This window comes from Phasianus colchicus, chromosome 3, assembly GCF_987193195.1.
Source record: "Phasianus colchicus chromosome 3, bPhaCol1.hap1.1, whole genome shotgun sequence".
Taxonomy (NCBI): Eukaryota; Metazoa; Chordata; class Aves; order Galliformes; family Phasianidae; genus Phasianus; species Phasianus colchicus.
Genome location: NC_143438.1, coordinates 84,096,299 through 84,118,761, shown reverse-complemented (window position 1 = coordinate 84,118,761; position 22,463 = coordinate 84,096,299). Strand labels below are relative to the sequence as shown.

At 41.8% G+C, this 22,463-nt stretch overlaps 1 protein-coding gene across 1 annotated transcript in view; it reads right to left on the bottom strand.

Moving 5' to 3' along the window:
- Window positions 1-1,858: 1,858 nt before the first annotated feature.
- NSMCE2 (NSE2 SUMO ligase component of SMC5/6 complex) overlaps window positions 1,859-22,463 on the bottom strand; it is a 130,200-nt gene continuing 109,595 nt past the window's right edge. The window contains exons 5-7 of the mRNA XM_031591216.2: window positions 6,528-6,631; window positions 6,121-6,227; window positions 1,859-2,229 (exon numbers count right to left, since the gene is read on the bottom strand). Coding sequence (XP_031447076.2) covers window positions 2,115-2,229; window positions 6,121-6,227; window positions 6,528-6,631 — 326 coding nt within the window. The 3' untranslated portion in view covers window positions 1,859-2,114. The remainder of the gene's footprint in view (window positions 2,230-6,120; window positions 6,228-6,527; window positions 6,632-22,463) is intronic.

Below are 22,463 nucleotides of genomic sequence, written 5' to 3'. Positions count from 1 at the left end.
AATGAGACACAAATTACTCTGTGAACTGTTAACATATGCCTGTTTACATACGATATCTTATAGCCAAAACAGATTAAGATTCGAGCTTTAACTGCTGTTGTTTCCACTTCTGTGAGTCATACTGATCAGCCTATTCATCACAGACACTTGTTTTTATTCTTTAACTCTTGCAAGCTACTTCTATCCAGAGCAGAGTTTATGCAGGACATAGGACATGTGGGAACAGTGAGGTCACAGGTGTGACACAAAACCCAGTGAAGCAACAATGAGCTGTCAGTAAGTACAGCCACCCCAACAAGGCAGCAGCAAAGGAGGAAAGGAAGATCAAGTATTTTGCCATCATCATGGCACCAGCTTAATGGTATGAATTAGTCTGGCATAATTTAGCATTTAGAATGTTATGTATTATCTGAAACATCTAGACACCCACATGAACTACATTTGAGGTGAGAAACTGCAGCCATTGAATGTGTAGCTACATCTTTGCATCTGAAGACTTGGTAGCCTGATTACTGGTAAGGACTGATTTAGATCCACCAGGACAACACTACTGCACCCCTGCAGAGATTGCTGAACCAACGTAAGTTTCAGACACATTTGTGTTTCTGAGTGTTCTGCCTATAAATGATGACAGAGAAGATCTAACCACAAACTTAGAGATGAAAGACAAAGCTGCAACATAGGGATCCCTCCACCACCACCATTACCACTTTTGAGACAAACAATAGTTAACCTCCTCTCTTGTGGCATTTAACTCTATCACTTCTTTGAAAATCAATAACATATCTCCTGAACAGTCTTTGACCTGAGATGTCTTAAAAGGAAATTGATTTTCACACCTAAGTGGACAAAAAAGTGCATAGTGCTCAATTGCTCTCAAATCTCTTTCCAGTATTTCAATTGGGCTTACAGACAGAAGCATTCCTGATCACTACTGAGTTTTGGAAGAGAGACTTTTGGGGTTAGATTATGAAAATTACCCAGCTAATTCTCATGAAGTGTTTTGAATACAAAAGCTCAGTGCAAATAATAATGCCCCAGTTCCCTTTTTTTAGCTACGAAATCAGCTTGCAGATTAATATTCTTCAATTACAAAATAATAATTTCAGCTTGAAGTGGTTTGCACACAAGTGCAATTGGGGTTAATAATAGTCTAATAAAGGAAAGCTGTTAGCAAACAGCAACACAGAATGAAAAGCTTAGCATTTGGGTACCCTGACTACATTTTGTACTGAACATCAGCTCGTACATTAAGAAAAATGACTTAGGAAAAATCTAACTCACTAAGGATCCCAAAGCTCGAAGAATCCTGTATTTTCAATTTCAAATATAAGAAAATTGCCACCTGACTGCCAGGGCAGCTCTTTTTACCAGCAGTTATTTGTGATGCATATAACCAGTATATTACCTGCTGGATACCTGCAGACCGATCCAGGGAGTAACTACTGAGTGTCAGAAAGTTTACATCCTTTTTTGGATTTGTACCCAAATGTACAGAAAAATGAAGTTTATATAACATGAGAAAAGCCTAAGTTTGTGCAGAGCATTCGATAATTTTAAGAACAAGGAGAAGATCCTTTAAGGTGCATGGTAACGTGATGTGTCTATATACAATGTACAGATGTGTAGCACTTACTGTTCTTATGAAGTTTCCTGTGGTTTGTATTGAAGCAGGGAAGCACTCCTAAGCAAGGTATATAACCTGGGTAAATCCTGGTGGGAGTGCCCTACTCAGTATTCCCAGCAGTTAGGAACAGTAACAACTGTCTGCAATACTGAGCAAAGCACTCACATTTAATGCTGGCAGAATCTGCACCTCTAATATGCTGAAAAAAATAACATGCTGACTAGGGAAGTTAAAGGCTGAAAGCCACATTTTATTTAACAAACGCAACATTTAGAATTTCAAGAAATAGAAAAAAAAACCAACAAGAATTCCTCATATTTGGCGGCTGAAAAAGTGTTTTCAGTTACAGCGGAGACCTTCAACTTTGCCTATAAATGAAACACTTTAAATAACAATCCGTTACACAACCTGCTTACAATCAGCAGCTTATCTCAGGAGACCTCTAATAACAAATTTTCTTTGTGGCAGCGGCACTTCCAGCCGATTTCTACAGCATTGACCAGCTTTGTTTATTCTGACTGTCAATCGCTCTTTTAAGTGCTTCATCTGGCACGAGATCTGATCCTTTTACATCATCATGGCTACAGCCAATTTTAGGGCAGCTGTTAAAAAGAAGAGAGAGACTCCAGTAAGTGAGGAGAATTGTATTAGTCAGACACAGATTTTTACATAACATCTGCTGCTTTATTCTATTTATCTGGGATTCACACTCAGTCAGCTCCCCGTTACCTCTTTTCCTCTTCACCAGCCCTCTGTGGGGAAAAATAAATCCATTTATCTAAATGGGTGGGAACCAACAGCTGAAGGTAGGAACGCAGGGATGGAGCCTCTCACCTGTAGATTGCTCCCTTGTTCCCTGGACACAGCATTAGTAATGACTGTAACACTGCACAGAAGTCTTGCTATGTTGCTTTTCTCTCTTTGAAGTTCTCTGTAAACTCCAGGTAATTACCTCTTACCCCATTACTCTGCAGTGGAGTGGTATAATCTTCACTGATAGATAAATAGGGAAATTAACTTGTAGGGAAATAAATAGATTACATGAGGCTTGCAGAGGCTGACTAGCGAATCACTGGAACACACTGGGAGTCAGTGTGAAAATTCACCTGTCCTGTTATGAACTAAGGAAGCAGAGAAAGGAGAGATGGGGTCAAATGAGCAGACTCTAAACAAAGATCTGATACAAAATGGATTACAACTACTTGAAACAATCAAAGAAAGATAACAGGGTGAAAAATATTCAGGGTCCAGAGGTCATTCTCCTTAGGCAGTGGCCCAAACATTCACAGATGGCACCTGTCATCAGAAATTACATTTTTTCTGATTTCTTTTTCCTTCTTAGGAATAACTTTTGTCTCAGGTGCTGAACTTATTTGTATTCAGTACTCATAGTTTTTATTCCAGACTTGCCAGCTGCCTGCTGCGTGTGTCATGGGTAAGTCACTTAATTGCTCTGTGCCTCAGTTTTCCCATTTATCACATTATAGGAGCAATAACTTAACAGATTAATGAATAACTAGTGCTTAGAAAGCTTCCAACATTATCTGTAAGCATGAAGTGTTAGTGTGTCCTTCCAGGCAATGGAAAATAGTGAGCAAACTGAGATATATCAGAATTGCCACAAGTCTTCTGCGGCTGAGTCCAGCAGCACAAAGCTAGTGGCTGTGTGTGTGTGTGTGTCAGCTGAAGGACTGCCAAATGTACCAAGGACATCCAGTGGTTTCAAACACTGCATACAGTATGTGTGAGAAGACAGCTGCTTCTATAGCTCTGCAATGAGCAATGGCCTTGATTTATGAGTAAAGACAGAAAGGACTCCCCTAGCCAGCACTGTGCTCTTTCAGGATACTTACTCCTTCTTGAATAAAGCTGCATAATGTTGAGTAACACAGACAGGATGGTTCCAGAAAGAGGAACTTGTTGCTTTACGTCTGTCTTCCCACGATTCAGACTACGGTTTTTCAAAGACTGAGAGCATTTTCTTGAGAAAGGTTAAAATTACAGCAGATCAATGAAACTGGGCAGAGAAAACCAGGCAACCTTTCTCAATCTAGTTACAGTGAAACCTGGTTAGTGCTGTGTTCTTACTTTTCTGGCATGTTGCAATAACTGCTGTCCAAGTGGTAACGGCGCAAGCTCAAAACTTAAGATTAAGATCCACCAGGATTCAGACTGCACAAATAACTTCAGTTTGAGCATAAAGTTGCTTTTAAAGCTGGGCATTTTACAGCTTTGATAATATTTTTTACTCTCTATTTCCTCTAAGTCATTAATTTCTTAAAATGGAAAATAAGAATTCAGCTCTACAACCCCATCAGTTTTATCAGCAGTGATGAAACTTCTCAGATCCACCAGAGTGGTCTCTACTACAACATTTCTCCATTTGTTGCAGATGGAAATCCCTCTTTGCTTGGAAGAGAGAAGCAGCAATGTGGCTTATTGGTATAAAGCAGTGGTTTGACAAAGCTTATGTGACTTAACAAAATTCAACGATGGTGAGGTTCTCTGGGCTATTTACTGCACAGAGGACAGGGTAAGTCAGAGGTGTCAGAGTGACCCTCCCGTTGAGTCAGGAGGTATTTTGTGTAGTAGTTTAGGCTGCTGAGCACTTTCCTAGCCTGTTCTTATCCTCCAGAAGTCTTACTCTTTTCTCTCCAACTTGTGAGCTATTTCCCAATCTTCTTCAGTCTTCTAGCTACATTCCTGTCCCCTCCATGTTGCTGGCTTGTTGTCATCCACAGCATATTGCATGCCCTCTACATTTTTCTATAGCCCTCCTAAGGTGCTAAGATAAGGTGCTTCTTCCTTGTTCTTCAAGGTAGTGTCCAGAGTACAGAAAGCCACCGAGAGCCATCACAATGGCTGATTGATTTTGTAGTGGTGCTTTCCTGCAGCCAGGAAGGAGAAGTTCTGCCCCACTTTGTATCCATGTGGCAGAGTGTGTACAGTCTGACAGAAATGCAAGAGCTACAGATAGAGGAAGTAAGCTAACTGTGGCTTTATCTGTGGAGAAATCAGGTTGCTAGTCTCTACAGATCTTCCTGAGCAACTGCACATTCGTTTAAAAGTCCACAACTTGTATGTTTCCATGAGGTCATCAACACAAAAGCATGAAACTCTGGCTATCTGGCATGAAAACACATCAATAATGATGGGTAAGGATGTTCTCTAAATTTGCTCTGAAGAGCCTTTGAGCTTCTCTTCCTCTTGTTTGGTTTTTCAAAAAATCAAAACAATTCAAAATTTGAAACACATCAGGAAGAATTTCAGGTTTCATAATTCAACTTTTACATGTTTTCATTCAACAAAATGCAAATGGTATCCTGAGCCAGCAGGGACAGGGAGGTGATTGTCCCCTTCTACTCTGCCCTTGTGAGGCCCCATCTGGAGTACTGTGTCCAGGTCTGGAGCCCCCAGTACAAGAAAGACAGGGAGCTGTTGGAGAGGGTCCAGAGGAGAGCCACAAAGATGATCAGGGGACTGGAGCACCTCCCCTGTGAGGACAGGCTGAGGGAGCTGGGCTTGTTCAGCCTGGAGAAAAGAAGGCTGCGGGGTGACCTCATTGCAGCCTTTCAGTACCTAAAGGGAACCTACAAGCAGGAGGGGAATCAACTCTTTGAAAGGTTAAATAACAGCAGGACGAGGGGAAATGGTTTTAAGTTGAGGGAGGGAAGATTTAGGTTGAATGTCAGGGCGAAATTCTTTACAGAGAGAGTGGTGAGGTGCTGGAACAGGCTGCCCAAAGAGGTTACGGATGCCCCATCCCTGGAGGTGTTCAAGGCCAGATTGGAAGGGGCCCTGGGCAGCCTTGTCTAGTATTAAATGGGGAGGTTGGTAGTCCAGCATGTGGCAGGGGGGTTGGAGATTCATGGTCCTTGAGGTCCCTTCCAACACTGGGCATTCTGTGATTCTGTGAAGATGTATCCTACATGGAAAGCAGCAAGATGCTTTAGTGTTGTAGAATAAGAATCAATTCACTGCATTGTAGTAGAAAGCATACAGTTCTTTCTGGTCATTCTTAAATTCTGTACTACCTAGAAGGTTGAATTTTAATACTTCTCATTGCTAATTGTATTGGAACCTAACTGCAGAAGAGGATGCACAGCATTTAATTTTTCATTAACATTTAATTTTTCATTAACCTTAAGGCTTGCTAAGTAAGCAGTGGGAATGCAATGAGCAACCAAACCTTATGAAGCTGAAGTTTCTCTCTGTTGTTCACAGCTATACAAAATCTCTTTTATTCTGTTGTGCAGGTTCCATGAGTAGCTGTAACTTCCCCACACACTTCCTGAATATTTCCTTGCACATTGTTTTCATTAAAGAAAAAAATCCTTCATGCACTGTACTAATGAGGAGACTGACTTGGGCAGACGCTGAGGTATTACTTCCTGTAGCCTTGCCAATCCAAACACATTTCCTAGAACAAGTGGAGTAAAATTCCACTTACACAGCAAAGCAAATAGCTTTTCCACACATTCCTGATAGCTTACCAGACTTTCTTCTTCTGCTGCTTTCGAGTCTGGATGAATTTTAGAATGGCATCCTCTTCATAGGAATGTCCACAGACTTTGTTTCGAACTGGCTTCTTCATTTCCACCTGTAATCAATAAGGTTTGATGTAAAGGAATTGAGAATGTCCACTGAAAGTGCTTCTTACAAAACTCATGTAAAACAGCAGGAAGTCTTTTTGCCACTCACACATGACATTGCACTGAAGTTATGGGATCAGATCCTGCATAGGAAACTGCCTTGCTACTTATTTGATTGTTTTTTTCCCTCAGCAATGCCATTCCTCTCTGATAATGCTTGCCTGCTTTTTAACAAGTATTTGCAATAAACAATCCAATGAAGGACATGAAATAGCTCTTTCCTAATCTCTGATAGTGTGATAGCATACCTGTGTAATGGGACAAATGAAGTTCATCTGACTCTGAGTCACAGCTATATCTTCATCGATTTGTTCGATGTCGTCATTATCATTACTATCTGATTGAAGACGAACTATAATGGGAAACAAGACAATTTCCATTAGTATTTAGATAGCCAATACCTAAAATAAGCAAATAAGATCTAGTATTTGCCCAGTGTTATCTCACAGTGATATCTAAGATGCCACAACTTGTTTCTGTATCTACTCCCTGAACAAGATAAAGCAAAAATACTCTACTACAGTATCTGTTACAAAACGTGTAGCTTTTTACCTTTTTTAAATGGCAACTACCTTTTTTTTTGGTAGCTATTTATAGCCATTGCTAGAAAGGAGAGCTGGAAAGGAAAGCAAGCTGGCCTGAATATACGCAAAGCCTTTTGTTCTCCCTGTTCAAGTTCACAGAAAACCAATAGCCTGCAGACATGCACCCAAAATCTAACACAGGATGAGGGGGAGCTTTTCTAGACCTGGCAGTCCAGTGCCCAAGATCAGTTTGTGCTTGAATGTCATAACTGGGCAATTACATGCAATTCATACTATTTATCATAAAACATAATTTGTGAAGTGATGCCATTATATTTTAACAAGACTACAATTGGTGAAAAACAAAAGCCAAGAATTTGTTATTTGAGATAGGCAGCAAAAAAGTTACTGAAGTAAGCTGGTGGATCAGTGCCTGGGAGTGAAGGGCAGACAGATGGGGAAATGCCCCAGAGCCAGAGGAGCTGCAGGTTCCCCTGTGTCAGAGCACCAAGGTGAGCTGTAAGCATACAGCCAGGGCACACTGGCCAAGTGTCATGCAGAAACTCATCAGCCAAAACCAAGAGTGAGACATAGAGCAGCTGAGGAGGATTCCTTACTGCTAAATGTAGCCTTAATAAACGTCTATGCACTGTTTTATCTCTTTCTAACTTTGTTCAGTTATTATGAATTTAAGATTTTAGTCCAATATACTTGGCTATCTGTAACCTGCTAATAAAAGCAAATTGAACCTGCCATAATTTTCCAATCTTTTGGGGTGAGCCTGCAGTATTTTGCAGCAGTTCCCTGCAGCATCCTCCCAAGGTGGCCAGGCTGAACAGAACGTTTTCCTCTTGATTGCATCAGCTGGTTTGCAATTACAGAATCATCTGAATTGGAAGGGACCCTTAAAGGCCATCTAGTCCAAATCCCCTGCAACGAACAGGGACACCTACAGCTAGAGCAAGTTGCTCAGAGCCCTGGGTAGCCTGACATTGGGTGTCTCCATGGACAGGATGTCCATCAGCTCTCTGGGCAACCCATTCCAGTGCTGCATTACTCTTATCATAAAAATGTGGGAGCAATGCAGGAGCACAGTGTTTGCACGGGATGACTTCATTCAGGGCCCTGTGTTGGCTTTCCCTGCCAGCGGGAGAAACACAACAGCACAGGGAGGGTCTCAGTTATGATTTGCCTTCTACAGAGCTTCAGCTCTGGTTCCCTTTGCTGCAGCTGCTACCACACGCTATCAGCTGATCTTTGCATCCCTGGTATTCAGCCCTCCACATCTGTTAAGGATCGGTGTTTCCTAACTTATGGTCAGCCCTGCATGCCTGTGTAGTACCATCACCTTCCGCATGATAACAGAAGACATCACCCTGGAAGCAAATGCAGTCTCTCACACCCAGTCTAAACAGAGCAGGCTGCCAGGCAAGCAGGCCCAGCTTTGCTCTGAATACTTCAACATCAACACTGCAACCATCATTCCCCACAGCCTGCACACTTCTCCTTCCTTCCTCCTTAGCAGAGCTCGCCCCACTCTGCATTTCATGATAGGAGTTTGTCAAGCATTCAGGAAAGAGGGGAGATTTAGATTAGATGTTAGGAGGAGGAAATTCTTTACTCAGAGGGAGGCGAGGCATTGGCACAGCTGCCCAAAGGGGCTGTGGTTGTCCCATCCCTGAAGGCACTCAAGGCCATGTTAGATGGGCCCTTGGCAGCCTGAGCTGGTATGGGGCAACCAGCCCATGGCAGAGGGTTGGGACTGTGTGGGCTTTGAGGTCCCTTCCAACCCAAGCCATTCTGTGATCCTATGGTTTTATGAAATCTCGGTTAGTAAGGCTAAAGAATATGCCAGATTATCAGTAGGTGTGAGCTTCTGCAGGGGCTGGTTTCTGTAAATACCACACTGATTATTTTCCTATGACTCACACTAACAAAGAACAGGAGCTTCAGAATTTCCTTAAATTCATGCATCTGCAAATTTTGACATCCTGCAGCTCCAATCTTTCCTGCTAGAAACCTCTGGAAGCATGCATTTCAGTATGTTGTACTTTGTTTCAACTCAGGAACTTAGCACACAGCACACCAGCACAGTGTTAGACAGCCAGTGAAGCTGGAACGCAGCAGTGCTAGCAAGATCTAGGGCAGGTGATTGATTACAAGGGATGACTGACTTTTTAAATCAATAATATTTAGATACCAAGCTTGACTCTACACTGAATGTCTCAAGCCTTCCAATTATATGGAATAAATCACAGTGTGAGTTTACTTCCCTCTCTTACTGGCTTTGGAGGTGATTTAGAAGCCTGAGATTGGATAAGCCAAGACCCATTTCTGGTAGGTGGGATATATGAACCATCATGGATTCTGTCTTCTTGCTTCAAACTGGCCCTGAACACTTCTTGTTTGGACTTTATTTGCAATGACTGTGAACTGTCTACCAGAGTAGGGTCCTGCTTTCAAGAGGTTATCACAGCACAAACGAATTATTAAAGCATTTCCTTTTCATAAGCCGCTAATATTTTTTAATAATAAATGTGTAAGACTGGGATTATGTAAGCCATACCTCAAACATGTCAATTGCAAATTAGCGTAAGTCAGATAAAACACCCACAGATTAGTTGTTATTGCTTGGTGTTCGAGATTACAGAAGGAGAGAGGAAAATAACTTTTTCAGTTCCAGTAAAATCTGCAGAGATTACACGAAAGGAACAGACATACATACATCCCAAACCGGATGGTAGGATGTTATAAACCACAGATCTATGCCCATAAACTCATACTGGAAGATGTTTTTTCTGAAGGTCAAAGGGAATTTTACCAAATGAAATTACAAAAGTTTCAAAGTAGGACTTCTCTCCGGAAAGAAGAAATAGTAACAGAACACCATACATATTTCAGCTAAGTCAGGTTATATTTTTCTAGAACCGGGTATTCCTTGCAAATTAACACCAGATGCAGAAAACACTAAGTTATTGTTCCTGAAATTCAAATGTTGCCTTAAGCAACAGAATTACATAGATCTGTTTTGATACTCTAACATATTGCATTTTAAGACTTAAGAATTTCTGGTCTTCTGTTCCAGCCAATTGACATCTATTACGAGTGTTAGTAACACGTTTTCTATCTGGCTATCTCAGCAATTATGTTTACTGCTAATTAGTGCCCACTGTTGTAACAAAACTGCATTCTCATGAAGACATCTATTTTTGGTAACACATCATAATGAATTTTGCAACTGCCAACTGTTTTTGACTTATTCCATTTTAATTAAAAGCGGGTAGTACTTTATATCTCTATCACTTTCATCTCTTGATAAAAACGTGACTAATATGCCCTAGCTCACTTCTTACCGAGTCTGCTGAGAGACTGGGAATGTTTAAGACAACTTTTAAGAATGAGAAAGCTACAGGGCAGAGATATTAGCTCCTGTACTGAGGGTTATATTTAGCATGGGGAGTATACATACTAAAACAAAAGAGAGGAAAACGCCTCTCTGCTGTCATTTCCACTTCTGTTACAGACACACCACTGCCTGCTCAGTGCTTCCAGGGCCAACAATGTCTTCTACCCAATTCCCGTTTCTCTAAGGCGAGGAAGATTGCCATAACCTGGACACGAGAAAGCACATGTTGCAATGTCAACCTAATTGATTTCTTTCCTTTTGTGCTGCTGTGTTCTGCCTTCTCACCTGCCATCAGTCAGACGCTAATCCTGGGAATCAAAGAGAAACGTTAAGCATGCAGGACTGAGGCTTTGTGAGGCTGAGCCAGTAGCCAGACATGGTCCTGGCTCCCAAGAGGGTCTATTGTACTGCTGACTCTATAGAAATAACAGCAGCTCATCCAGGCTGGGAAAAGTCCTATCTCTGAGTGCTCCAAGAAAAACATGGATGTTGTGAGGGTAAATCAAGTGCCAAGTGTTCCTGCCAGCAGGGCAAAGAAAATACTGAGAGGGAGAGAGGTGAAGGATGTCACACCCAAGGGTGAAAAGGGACAGTGATTGACCTGGACTGTTGCTAGCACAAGGTTAAAGGGGCCAGGGACAAGTCAAAAGGAGGGAAAAGACCACACTGCTGAGACCACTCGGGGCCGTGCTGAAGAGAGCCTGCCAGTGCTGAGAGCCTGAGCTGCCTTCAGAGCCAGAGCCAGAGCAGCTGCGCAGTGTTCGGAGTCCCAGATAGATCCACAATAAATGCTGCAGGAAGAATGAAAGAAGAGGGGAAACACAGAGTAATACATTCCTGATAAAATTTCCCAGCCTCTAGCTATTTGTGCCCAAGGACTTCCTGAGTCAGAGGTAATAACTTTGCACTTAATAGCCCCTGGAGTTTTCCTCCAATGAATTTGTCTGAACTTGGAGCGGGGAATTTGGGACTGGACTTTTCAGCTTGATTAGAGACAGTTATCTTTGCTAGAAAGGTTAGCAACAATTTAATTTTCCTTGAAACTTACCACAGAGGCTGCAGGTTATAGTTTAATTTGATTTTTAAAAGGGAAAATAAGGTGTGCAAGCTACAGCTGCAGTCAAAAAGTTCAAAGGCTGCCTGCTTTAGCTAGAGGCGAGCGATAGTTTAATTTGCCAACCAAGCCAAACTAGGCTTTGCATTAAAGTACATTACAATTTGATTACTTGCTGGTGTTGCAATACACGTGTTGATCTAAGGAAGGTGGCCTCTAACATACTGCTCCAGCTTGCAACTGCAAATCTACTTGTTCCTGCCCAGGCTAAGCAATTTGCTGTAAATTTACTCACAGTTCTTTTATGTATGCCCTGTTTTAACATCCTTGTGCAAGACTTATATAGACACAGACTTGGTAAATCTGAAATAAAGTGACAATCCTGTGCATATAAGCCATTCCAATTTTCCTGGGGTGTGAGGAGCAAATTAGATGAATGAAGTAGCAAATTGTTAGTTCCTCTACATAATAAGAGTGGGGAAGGAAAGGACAATATCCTGTGCAAAGCACTATCCTCTAAAAACTCCTTTTAAATGCCATCAAATTCACAGCACATGCATATTTTACAATATTTTGTTCCCCTAAGCTACATTCCTTTTAAAATACACTATTCCTTATGGAAATACTGTTCCCATTTCATCCTTTCACTGCAGGGTAGAGCTGGTTGATGTCAGTTTTCCAGAACAACCTTATAATGAGGACAGACTGATTTGATGGAAGTATTTTGGGACACTCGGTTACAGAAATTAAGTGAAGGAGGTGTAACAACACTTCAAGTCAGATAAAAATTACTGTGTAACCCATTAATGAATAAAATGTGACTATAAAACCCACCTAGGAAAAAAACAACAACAACACCAGAGAGTTGTCTTGTGAAACCTTCAACTCCTATATTACTCAGAGTGAGAAGTAAGACATCAACTTTGCCTTTAGATTTTGGGAAATTCAGACTGCACGCAGTGGGAGCTGCATACCTAGAAACGTGAACAGAAAGTGCATCTTTGTAAATTGTGCAACTGGAACAGTTTGGTAGGCAAACAGAGAGAGGAAGCTTTCTTGCTTACTTTGTTATTGCATACTAACATGAGAAATCCACACTTCAAAGTCCGTGGCTGACATTTCAAACAGCAGTTTCCTCATCCCTACAGTCTGGACTAGATCTGAAGGAGCTCCTGGGGGAGATGAAGCTTACCTAAAAAGATGTCATGAGGGCTCATCAGTAAGCTCAGAGGAGCCACTATTTCTGGAAAATCTAAGAAGGCCATATTCTTCCATCTTAACTATCATCACCCACAATGACGTGCAAACTTAATAAGCAAGTTAAACACCAAAGGCTTGCTGAAAATAAACCCAACCGATAAACAAATTCCTCAAATGACCAGGAAACTCTAAGTCTGTATGAAAGTATGCCAGGCATATGACTACAGAGCACAAGTGTTAGAGATGCCACAATAAGAGCACAGCAAGAGAAACACTGGGATATCTTACAGGAGAAAATAGACAGAGACAAACTACTAAATTGCAAATAAGTGAAACGGACATATTTGCTATTTTGGGTTTTCACCTACTCTTTGGAATATAAAAGGCTTAACAATCACTGCTTCATCCAGAATACTCTAAAAAGGAATTTCCATGCTTAGAGAGCATCATTTGACATATCAGAGATTAAAAGGAGAATATCATGCTCATTTAAAAAATGAAGAAATTCACCCCAGACACATGAAAGAAAAAGTTGCAAAAGCTGCAACCAGAAAAAAAAAAAAAAAAAAAAAAGAAAAGAAAAAAAGAAAAGACCATTTCATTAGAAGATGAACCACTTTCCATTACTAACTTTGTGGTCAGAATCTGGAATGTCACTGATGCAACGCTAACCATCAAATGAAATGAACATGTAGGGCTTGCCTACACAGGGAAGCTGTTGCAAAATAAGCTAGGGTGTGAATTTAGAATGCATTAGCTACTTGGCAGTAATTCCCTGTGTGGATGCTCCTATCCTGCACAAGGAGTGCCTTTTGGCTGTTTACCCTAATCCACTTCCACAGTGGACTCAAGAAAGGCACTGTTAAGGCTGGACAAGAGTGCTGAGAGGATGCTATCAGCTATTAACAGCAGCTTAGACCTACATCTATTTACATACAAGTCCTTAGCAGGCCTTAGACAGTCTGTTCTGTCAATTTGATCCAATTTAATTCAAATTCTCTCAGAAAACTCCATGACAAATATACCCCATGAATTAGCTCACAAGCAGAAACTGATCTTTGAGGCTCTCCTGCGCCTGTCCATTGCATCTTCATCCATCACTATTCTTAGGATCACAGAATGACTTGAGTTGGAAGGGACCTCAAAGCCCACCCAGTCCCTCATCCAGTCTCCCCTGCCATGTGCTGGCTGCCCCCAGCCAGATCAGGATGCTGAGGGGCCCATCCAGCCTGGCCTTGAGTACCTCCAGGGTTGGGGCAGCCACAGCTTCTCTGGGCAGCCTGTGCCACCTCCCTCTGAGTGAAAAATTTCCTCCTAATACTGAACTTCAATCTCCTAACTTTTAGTTCAAGACTGTTCCCCCTTATCCTATCACTATCTGCCCATGTAAGTTGATCCTCTTCCTACTTACAAGCTCCCTTCAAGAACTCCAACGAGGTCTCCCTGGAGCCTTCTCTTCTCCAGGCTGAACTAGCCCAGCTTCCTCCTTCATAGGAGAGGTGCTCCAGCCCTGTGATCATCTCCACAGCCTCCTCTGGGCCCGCTCCACCAGCTCCATGTCTTTCCCTCACAAGGGCACATAGCAGAGGGGGACAATCTTGTAACCTATACGATTGGAAATCGCTTTTCTCCTGTTATTGCATTTTGTGCATTCTTGCAGTCATTCATGTCTGAAAAGCTGCATTGGTGAGAGATTTCCTGACAGAACATGCTACTGCTAGAAAATGTTCCTGTGACAGAAACATTGAATCAGACCAGAGGGGCTGAAACGAAGTGAGGAACCACTGGGCAGAGAAACCCAAACGATGAACAGAAAGTCCCCTATAAAATTATCATTCTGATTATCAGTCTGTCTCTTCAAGTCCTCCTCCTGATGTTTTTGGGATGGGTTACAATGGCACCGACCCTAGAGCTGCCTGAGACTGCAGGGAGGGCAGGGAAAGGAGCATCCCCTCACTGGCAGGCAATGGGGAGGCTGCAGGTCAGGCAACCCACTCTGTGGCCCCCCTTCAGCCTATGGAAGCTGGAGAGCCAGAGCTGCCTCTTTCAAGGACAGACAGTTGGCTCATGAAGAAAGATGTGAGTGCACAAGGAAGAAAAAGTGAATATTTGTTTTCCTATCCCCTAAAGCCCGATGTCAAGATATTCAAAAGAAACTGTTAGGCAAGATATGTTATTTCAGAATGAGCATTAATGAATGCTTAGAGCAACATTTGCAATTCTGTTATTAGTGATGCATCTCAGTCCTTCAGAGTGCTTTCTAAAACTCTTAACCACTTCAAAATGTATTTAATTCATTTGCAAACATATAACTTCAAGAGATTACAATTCAATGTGCAGTGAAGCGCTGTATATATCTCACATAACTTACTGGAGTTATATTATGAAGAAATGAATTTCTTCTCTATTTTATGTATCACCATGAGCAAGCACTCTAGTTATTCTGCAGCCTTGTGCTGCCTGGAATGCCCTTGCTGAAATGACCTCTGGAATGGGCAAGAAGGTACAGCTGCCTGCTCAATTTCTGTTGTTTTTTTTTTGTGTGTGTATTTTATTTCTTTTTTTTTATATGACACTGCTGAAATACATGAGAAAAGGGGAAAAAAATCATCAATTAACATCATATTGAAACACGTTAAGAAATAAAGGCCACTTCTTAAAAGGAACTTACAGATCTGCCATTGCTCAACCATAATATGGTGAGGTTTTTATTGAGGTTAAGGCAGAGACATTGCATGTGTTGTACTAAGACATCCTGCATAAACCATGCTGTTCACTCTGAGCAGGTCTTTATAATAATAATACTCAGTAATCTGTTTCCTAGAAGAAAATAAAAAATGTTGCTAATCCCAATTTACATAGAATCTTTCAAAACAATGTCACAGGGGCTAAACATAACACTACCATCAGTTAGGAACAGCTGAACAGCTACTTTTCACAACTTGTCCTGTGATGTAAGATTAGGCTTCTTGAATGGCAGTCAAGTAGAAGAAATCCAATGCAAAAGTGCAGAGCTATAAATATTTATGGATTAAAACTGCAGCAGCCTAGTGCTTTCTGATGGCAATTAGTAGTTAACTTTAAATCTGATCAATAGTTATTTCAAATTTCTTTCTGCAGATTCTTATTTGCCAGGAGAGTAGCTGGAAGAGTGCACCTTCATTAATGCTACATGATCAGAAAAGCACTACCATGCTATCGGAGTCATTTATACAGCAACACAAGCCTTTCAGACTTCACCTCGACATTTTTGCACAGTGCAGAAAATAGAGAATCTGGAAATGGCTGTGCTTTATGGCAGGTGTGCTGGGAACACTGTGATGGGCTCAGCTAAGAACAAGCAAGAGGCCAAGTCTTTTAAGGCTTCAAGGTCTCTCCATGTCAACACTTTCCTCCCAGATCAGGTTTAATAGGGTCATGAAATGGAAGAGAGAAAGGACTTGAGCACAGATGTACAGCAGCAACAGCAAGAACAGCTAAGCAGAGCAGACAGAGTAGGGCAAGCAGGTGTTGAACTGATGGGACAGCAGCTATGGGTGTCACTTGCACTCCATAGCAACAATGAAAAGATGAGCACATAACTAAATCACATGGTATTCTGTGCAGTTCTCATCTTTCTAGCAAAGCAGTTTATATTATGCTCACCTTTTCAGTCTTATATTTATTACCAGGATGGAGTATCATCGTAGTTGCCCTCCTAATGAACTATTAACTTCCCTTGCTTCTCTTTGGTTGGTACATCAGTGCTGGCAGGAGCACACACAGCCTCTACATGTATGCCGAGAAAGATCAAGATTTTGTATCTCAAAATGAATGCACTAGCTAAGGAAAGAAAATGAAAAAGAATACAACAGAGTCACTCTAAGGGGTCACGTTTCAAAGCTGTGTAACAATCGTTTCAAAGGCGTGGTCTGTTTTTTTCAATGTTTCTTTTACATCAGAAATTAAGCACAGCTCTGCAACCCAGAATTTAGGTTAGGTCAGTGTTAGAGACTCTTGTTTGTATAAGTAATTCAAATTCCTCTTTTCCTACAAGCTTGGCTACTGCTAGTGAAAATGTGTGGAAATAGGGCTCGGTGATGGGAAGGAGTGGAAAGCCAGCAAGGACAGAAGCACTATTTCCCCAGTTCTGAACTCCGCTCTGCTGGCTGCTCTTCAGGATCAAGTACTGCCTTGATATGCCTTGCATGCCAGCAGTATAACATGTAACACGATTTAGGAAACCTTTCATTAGATTAAGAAGATGAAAAGGATTTTTAGTACAGACCATAATAGAACAACATACTTCAAAAAAAATGCAACAGAAGATACTAGTCAGAGATGAAAAACACAAAGCTCTCCCATGACCAAACACAACCTGAACTGAACAACTGCCACAACCATCGATTTTCTACGGGTGTCCTGCCAGGTTTCTCACTGCAAGGCTGATGATGCTCCAGCATCCTGTTTCATGTAAAAGAAAACATACAAGTGCCAAAAGGGCACTCCAGAAGGTACACAGTTGGATCAACAAGTAACAAGCAAGAGGGTACAGAGCAGTCCGGAAAACAGCAGTGAGTCGCATGCCCATTTTGTCAGCATAGGAAATGATCACTTCAAAACTTTCAGCTGCTTGAGGTGCTGTCCTCCCTTATATGACAAACACAGCAGGAAAGAGTCACTGTGTTAGTGACACCCACAGGTATGCGGACAGGGCAGTCATTCAGCAGCACGCAGAGTTCCTTGGGAAGTGACAGTCCTTGCAATCATGCATTCCTGGGTTACTACATTTGGCCTCTGGCTTGCACAGCACACGGCTTGCAACCAGGAGCTCGATTATCACTGACAATGCTGATCTGGAATTTCAGGAATGGGTTGTAGTGGGTCCCGGGAAGTATTTATGAAGTGAAGAAGCACTCTATACCTTTGCCAACAGAGAATGTTATATTGCTCAGAGATGTTGCAAGAGCACGCATGCGGTGTGGGAAAAGTGCAGAGTTGGTGCAGCAGTAACAACGAGGGGTGATGGTGTTTGGCCTGCGGGTAGGAAGGCACAAGGAATTCCACCTGAAAATATTCTTCAGTAAATTATTAAACGATTCAATTAGAAGCAACAAAAGAATAACAAAGTAGTCAGAGGCTGTCAATATGTTTGCAGATCACATCATGCCAAACTGATCTAACCTGCCTCTCTGATAGGTTATCTGTCCTTCACGGACAAGAGAGATCAGCTAACATATACATGCTAATGTTAAAAACAGCTCTCCAGACAACGTTCTGCCAAGCAAACTAAAGAAATTAGTGCATCTCTTCACTGAGAAACAAGAGAATAATTATGCTGCCTTCTGATTGCAGTTTCTTCTTTTCTGAAGCAGATCACAGGTGTAACAATCATTACAGTAATGCCTAAAACCCATAACAGAGATCAAACAAGATTGTACAACACACCATACACATTCATGAAAAGACAATTTCTTGCATTGCGGAGCTACAGCCCAAACAATCAGGGCAGACAAGGAAAATATTTTACCGGCACTGTCAGAGATGGGAAACTGAGGCAGAAAAAGATTAAGGGCTCGATTTTCAAATGAGCTCAGCATATTTGTTGCTGAGCTCGCTCGAAATTCTGGCTGTAATCAACATCATGGAAATCACCAGATATTGAGCTTCTTTGAAAATCAAACTTCAATATGAAAATTTGGCCCAGAGGTCTTTTGAAAATCTACATCAAGAGGCTTACCCAAGGTCACCCAGGAAGTCGGTAGCAGGGCTGGGAACTGAGCTTACATCTTCTGACTCCCACTCCAGTGCATAACTAATGTTGCTCTGCATTCTTTTTTAATTAGCTACAGGGAGATCTCAAGCCAGAGTGCTTTAAACTGAAATAAATGAAAGCCCTCACGAATGCATGCAGCTTCCTCTCAGAAGTAGCAGTGTGATAGACCTCCAGCACCTCACAAGCAGCAGGGCTTTCAAACTTCTTTTTACAAGCTTCTGTTTCCCTTCAAGAAGATAAACTGCTTGTTGTTTACTTCTCGTAAAGGGATTCATTGGAGCACTGTTCATTTTTTCTTTAATAATGTTTTCCTTCTACATGTACTATGCCTCTGACCCATACAAATTCTTTTCCAATGACAAACGAGGGTAGAAAAAGGAAGCCTGCAGAGTGCAAAGGCTCCTAAGGATTACTAGACAACCTCTGGGGCAAGGAGTGGAGACTTACACTATTGCTTATTATTACTACATTTTCCCTAGGTAGAGAGAGTTGTTTGAAGTGGTTTACTTGCTAATGCAGTGGCAGAGCAAACTATTTACTTTGCATGTATATGTGGTTGCTTCAGCACCTCTCTTGCTGGTCCTGTGGAACACCTAAGATGCGCTGTTTTCAGCAGTCCACAAGTTCCTTCTGGAACATCCAATTCTCCACATTTTCCCTGGATTCAGCAGCGTCCATAGGTTCGCAGAGTCTCTAACCATCTTTCCTGACATGTCTTTCCTCAAAGAACCACTCAGACATCTCAAGAACATTAGAATATAGGAAATTAGAAGAACCATGGAAAACTAATCATTCAGTCATAGAATGGCTTGGGTTGGAAGGAATCTTAAAGACCATCCAGATCCAACATCCTACCATGGGCAGGGCTGCCACCCATCAGCTCAGGCTGCCCAGGGCCCATCCAACCTGGCCTTGAGTGCCTCCAGGGATGGGGCTCCCACAGCTCTTTGGGCAGCCTGTGCCAGTGCCTCACCACCCTCTGGGTCAAGAAAAGCTGAAGCAGGTGTCTGCAGCAGCTTCTGTCAGAATAACACACTTTGCTAAAACCTGACATTATTTTTTTCAAAGGCAGAATAGTAGGTTAGTATTTCTATTCATATTTTTTACCATCAAAGTCCATAGCCTACTTTCTTGTAAAAGACTGCACAGGTTGATGTTGGAAGAGCTCTTCAAAAGGACGAGAGGGTCATTTCCTCAGCTCTCTGACCCCGCAATGCTGTCTACGATCTCAGAAGACTTCTGAATTCCCTTTGTTGTACACTGGGAATCTTACTGATAAGACTCAAGGAAAATTTTGCTCAGTGTTCCTCAGACAGAAGGCTATATGGTGGGCAGAAATGGAAACTCTGGCTAGTGCTGATGGCTGGAGTTTTCATAAAAGAGGAGCTGCTGGGTTCATTATTCCTCAGATTTTGGCCGAAAGCAGAAAAGTGGCTTGCTTTTTTCTTTTCAACATTCAGTCTTCCTGTACCTCTTCAGTGCTATTTTCAATTCCATGGCCAATTTGGGGTACGCTTCTTTTGGGTTGAGAACACTATCACACTTCTCTGTCAAACGCACCATCCACTCTTCTTCTTCACAGGTTTTATTGCCACAACGTTACGTGCCCAGCTGCCAAGCTGCTTAAGTTTAAAAACAGCTTTGTCTAGAAAAGCCAAGAAACACTTCACTAAAGACAAAACATAATGGATGTGTGAAGCTAACAGATGGTGGAGCGATAGAGATGGGGTACATGCAGCATGTTTGTTTCTACAGATTAGCTGTGCACACAGCTTGTACTTACAGAGCGTTTCAGTAGTTTCTTTTAATCAGTAAAAAATACATTATTAGCTTTAGTTTAGCACTGGGTCAGGGATTACTGATGTTTCCACAACAGAAGTCGTTACACGGGGTGCTGAGGGAAAGCCGGTTTATTTTACAGGGCTCCCTTCCCTGGGAGGGATGGCACATACAGACACACAGAGCAAAGGGACACTTTGTGGGAAGCAGGGATGCCCACTGAGGTAGCCAGCACTGCCCAAGCAGAAGGGAAGTGGGTGATTTTTATCCATAAAATCACACAGTGTATCAGCAGGTGTGGCAGCTCTCTGAAGGTCCCCAAGGGTGAAGCACACTCACAACCTCCTGCTGCAGGAGTCCTATCTGTCAGGTTCTTTTTTTGTATCTTATCTGCTTCACGTTTCACACCACACCCTCCTTTTCCTTTATGGCTTTCTCATTGTCTTGCCTCACTTCTCTTCGACTGCAAGCATTCTGGGGCAGAGAACACATCTTTATAGTGCAAAGAGGTAGTGATTTTATGGCACTACACACACAGTTAATAATAATCTGTTCAGTATGTAAAGTGAAGCTCCTCAGAGCAGCACTAGCAATAAGCTGTCTAGAGGAGGGGATCTCTGCACTAAATGGAAAACACTACTGAAAATCTCAGCATTAACCTTCAAGTGTATGCCTAAAGCAAACCACGACCACTATTAAACACCCGGGTTGCACATGTTCTGGAATGCTGATCGAGCAGACTTATGTGGCATCATCCAACACCTTTGCATGCTGATGAATCTGAATAATTAAGTTTTCCCTCATTACAGGTCTCCAGCACATGCTAATCAGGTCTCCACAACAGCTGAGTTCATTCTGGAGACAAGAAAATACCTTTGACTAATTGCAGATTTCTATCACCTGGAATTGGTAAACTCAGGCTGCATTTGGGATATCTGTACAGGCCATATACAACAAATCATGTTGCCACATAATTCTGCACTCTGTTGTCTGCATAATGACAGCAACTGACCCTACAATATCTATCTTTCTTTTCAATTCTGTAAGTCCGAATTTCTAAGGACCTTACAACTTTTTTTCTCCTCTTGTTTTTATTAAATAGGGAATTTTACTGCACATTATGATCCTGACAATGAAATAAGGTCCACGAGGGCAATCTTGTAGACTGTGCTCAAAGGACATCTTGTTATCCCAAAGCTGCTGCTGTCATGGCTCGTGTCCTGAGAAGAATTTTGTCTAGTCTGTCAGGCACACAAAGTTTAGAATTTCAGTAACCCTTAGACAAAGCACATCCAAGCATGAAAAATCAAATAAGGCAATTACAAATATGAAATAACACCAAAAATGCTGATGAAGATGCAAGGGAACTTTATTTGGAGACACAATTTGAATCCTGCAGGTAAGCGTGCCCACACTGATCTAAAACCCTGAAAAAGGTACAGAAATTGAGCAGCTGACACACTGAAACTGGTATAAACAAGCAGCACAAGCACCACCCCACTGCACTTCTGCTTTCATCCTGCAAACCTGTCTGGCACAGGCAGCCACAGGCATCTTTTCTAACGTGCAGCATCACAGAGATTTAGTTACTGGATACTTGAACATTCAGAGTGGGTTGAGCATTATAATGTAAAAATGAGTCTCTAACTGAAATCTTAGGAAGCAGTACAACAGCATGCATTTCTTTCCAAAAGAAAATGAGCTATCTGGAGATAGCACACAGGTCTAATGTCGTCTGTCAAATTGTTTGAGATAGAGTACTTAAAAATATTAGCAACTTATGCTCAAATATGACTCGAAATGATGAAAACTTCCTTATCAGAGGCCAACATCAGATTTAATGCGTTGAGCAATACTTGTGATTATTACACAAATAGATGGGTGGAAAGGCAGAAAGTTATTAACATCTCAGAAATTAGGAAACCGTATAATCAAAATATTATTTTACAAATTGAATTAAATACTGAAGAGGAATATGTTCAGACAAGTCTTGCATTTCAGACATCTTATTTCCCTTTGAAACTTTAAAAAAAGAAGAAGTAAAAGAAGAAAACAGACATGTCAATGGCTAAATGGGCGGGTGGGTCTTCTGTGAGATGAATCATACTTTTCATTCAGTTTTATGAAAGTCTTGCTTCAAGCATGCCTATAATTACTATTTGTTGCAATCAGATGTACGGCACACGGGTTTGCCATGCAGTACCATTATAAGGCTTTGCTAAATTACTGAGTGAGAGTCACTTCTGGGGGCACAGATTGCAGCGTGGGTCTCTACCTCAGCATGTACACATGGACTGGGAGAGGCAATGCCACTGAAGGATTCTGGTGATGGAGCTTCCTAGCAAAGCAATTCCCACCAACCTTGACTTGCCAAGCTTATCACACAGCACATGCTGTTGACAGCATTTCAAATCCCTCATATTTGGGAGCTTGGAGCCTTATTCTGGAAAAGTTTCCTGTCACCAA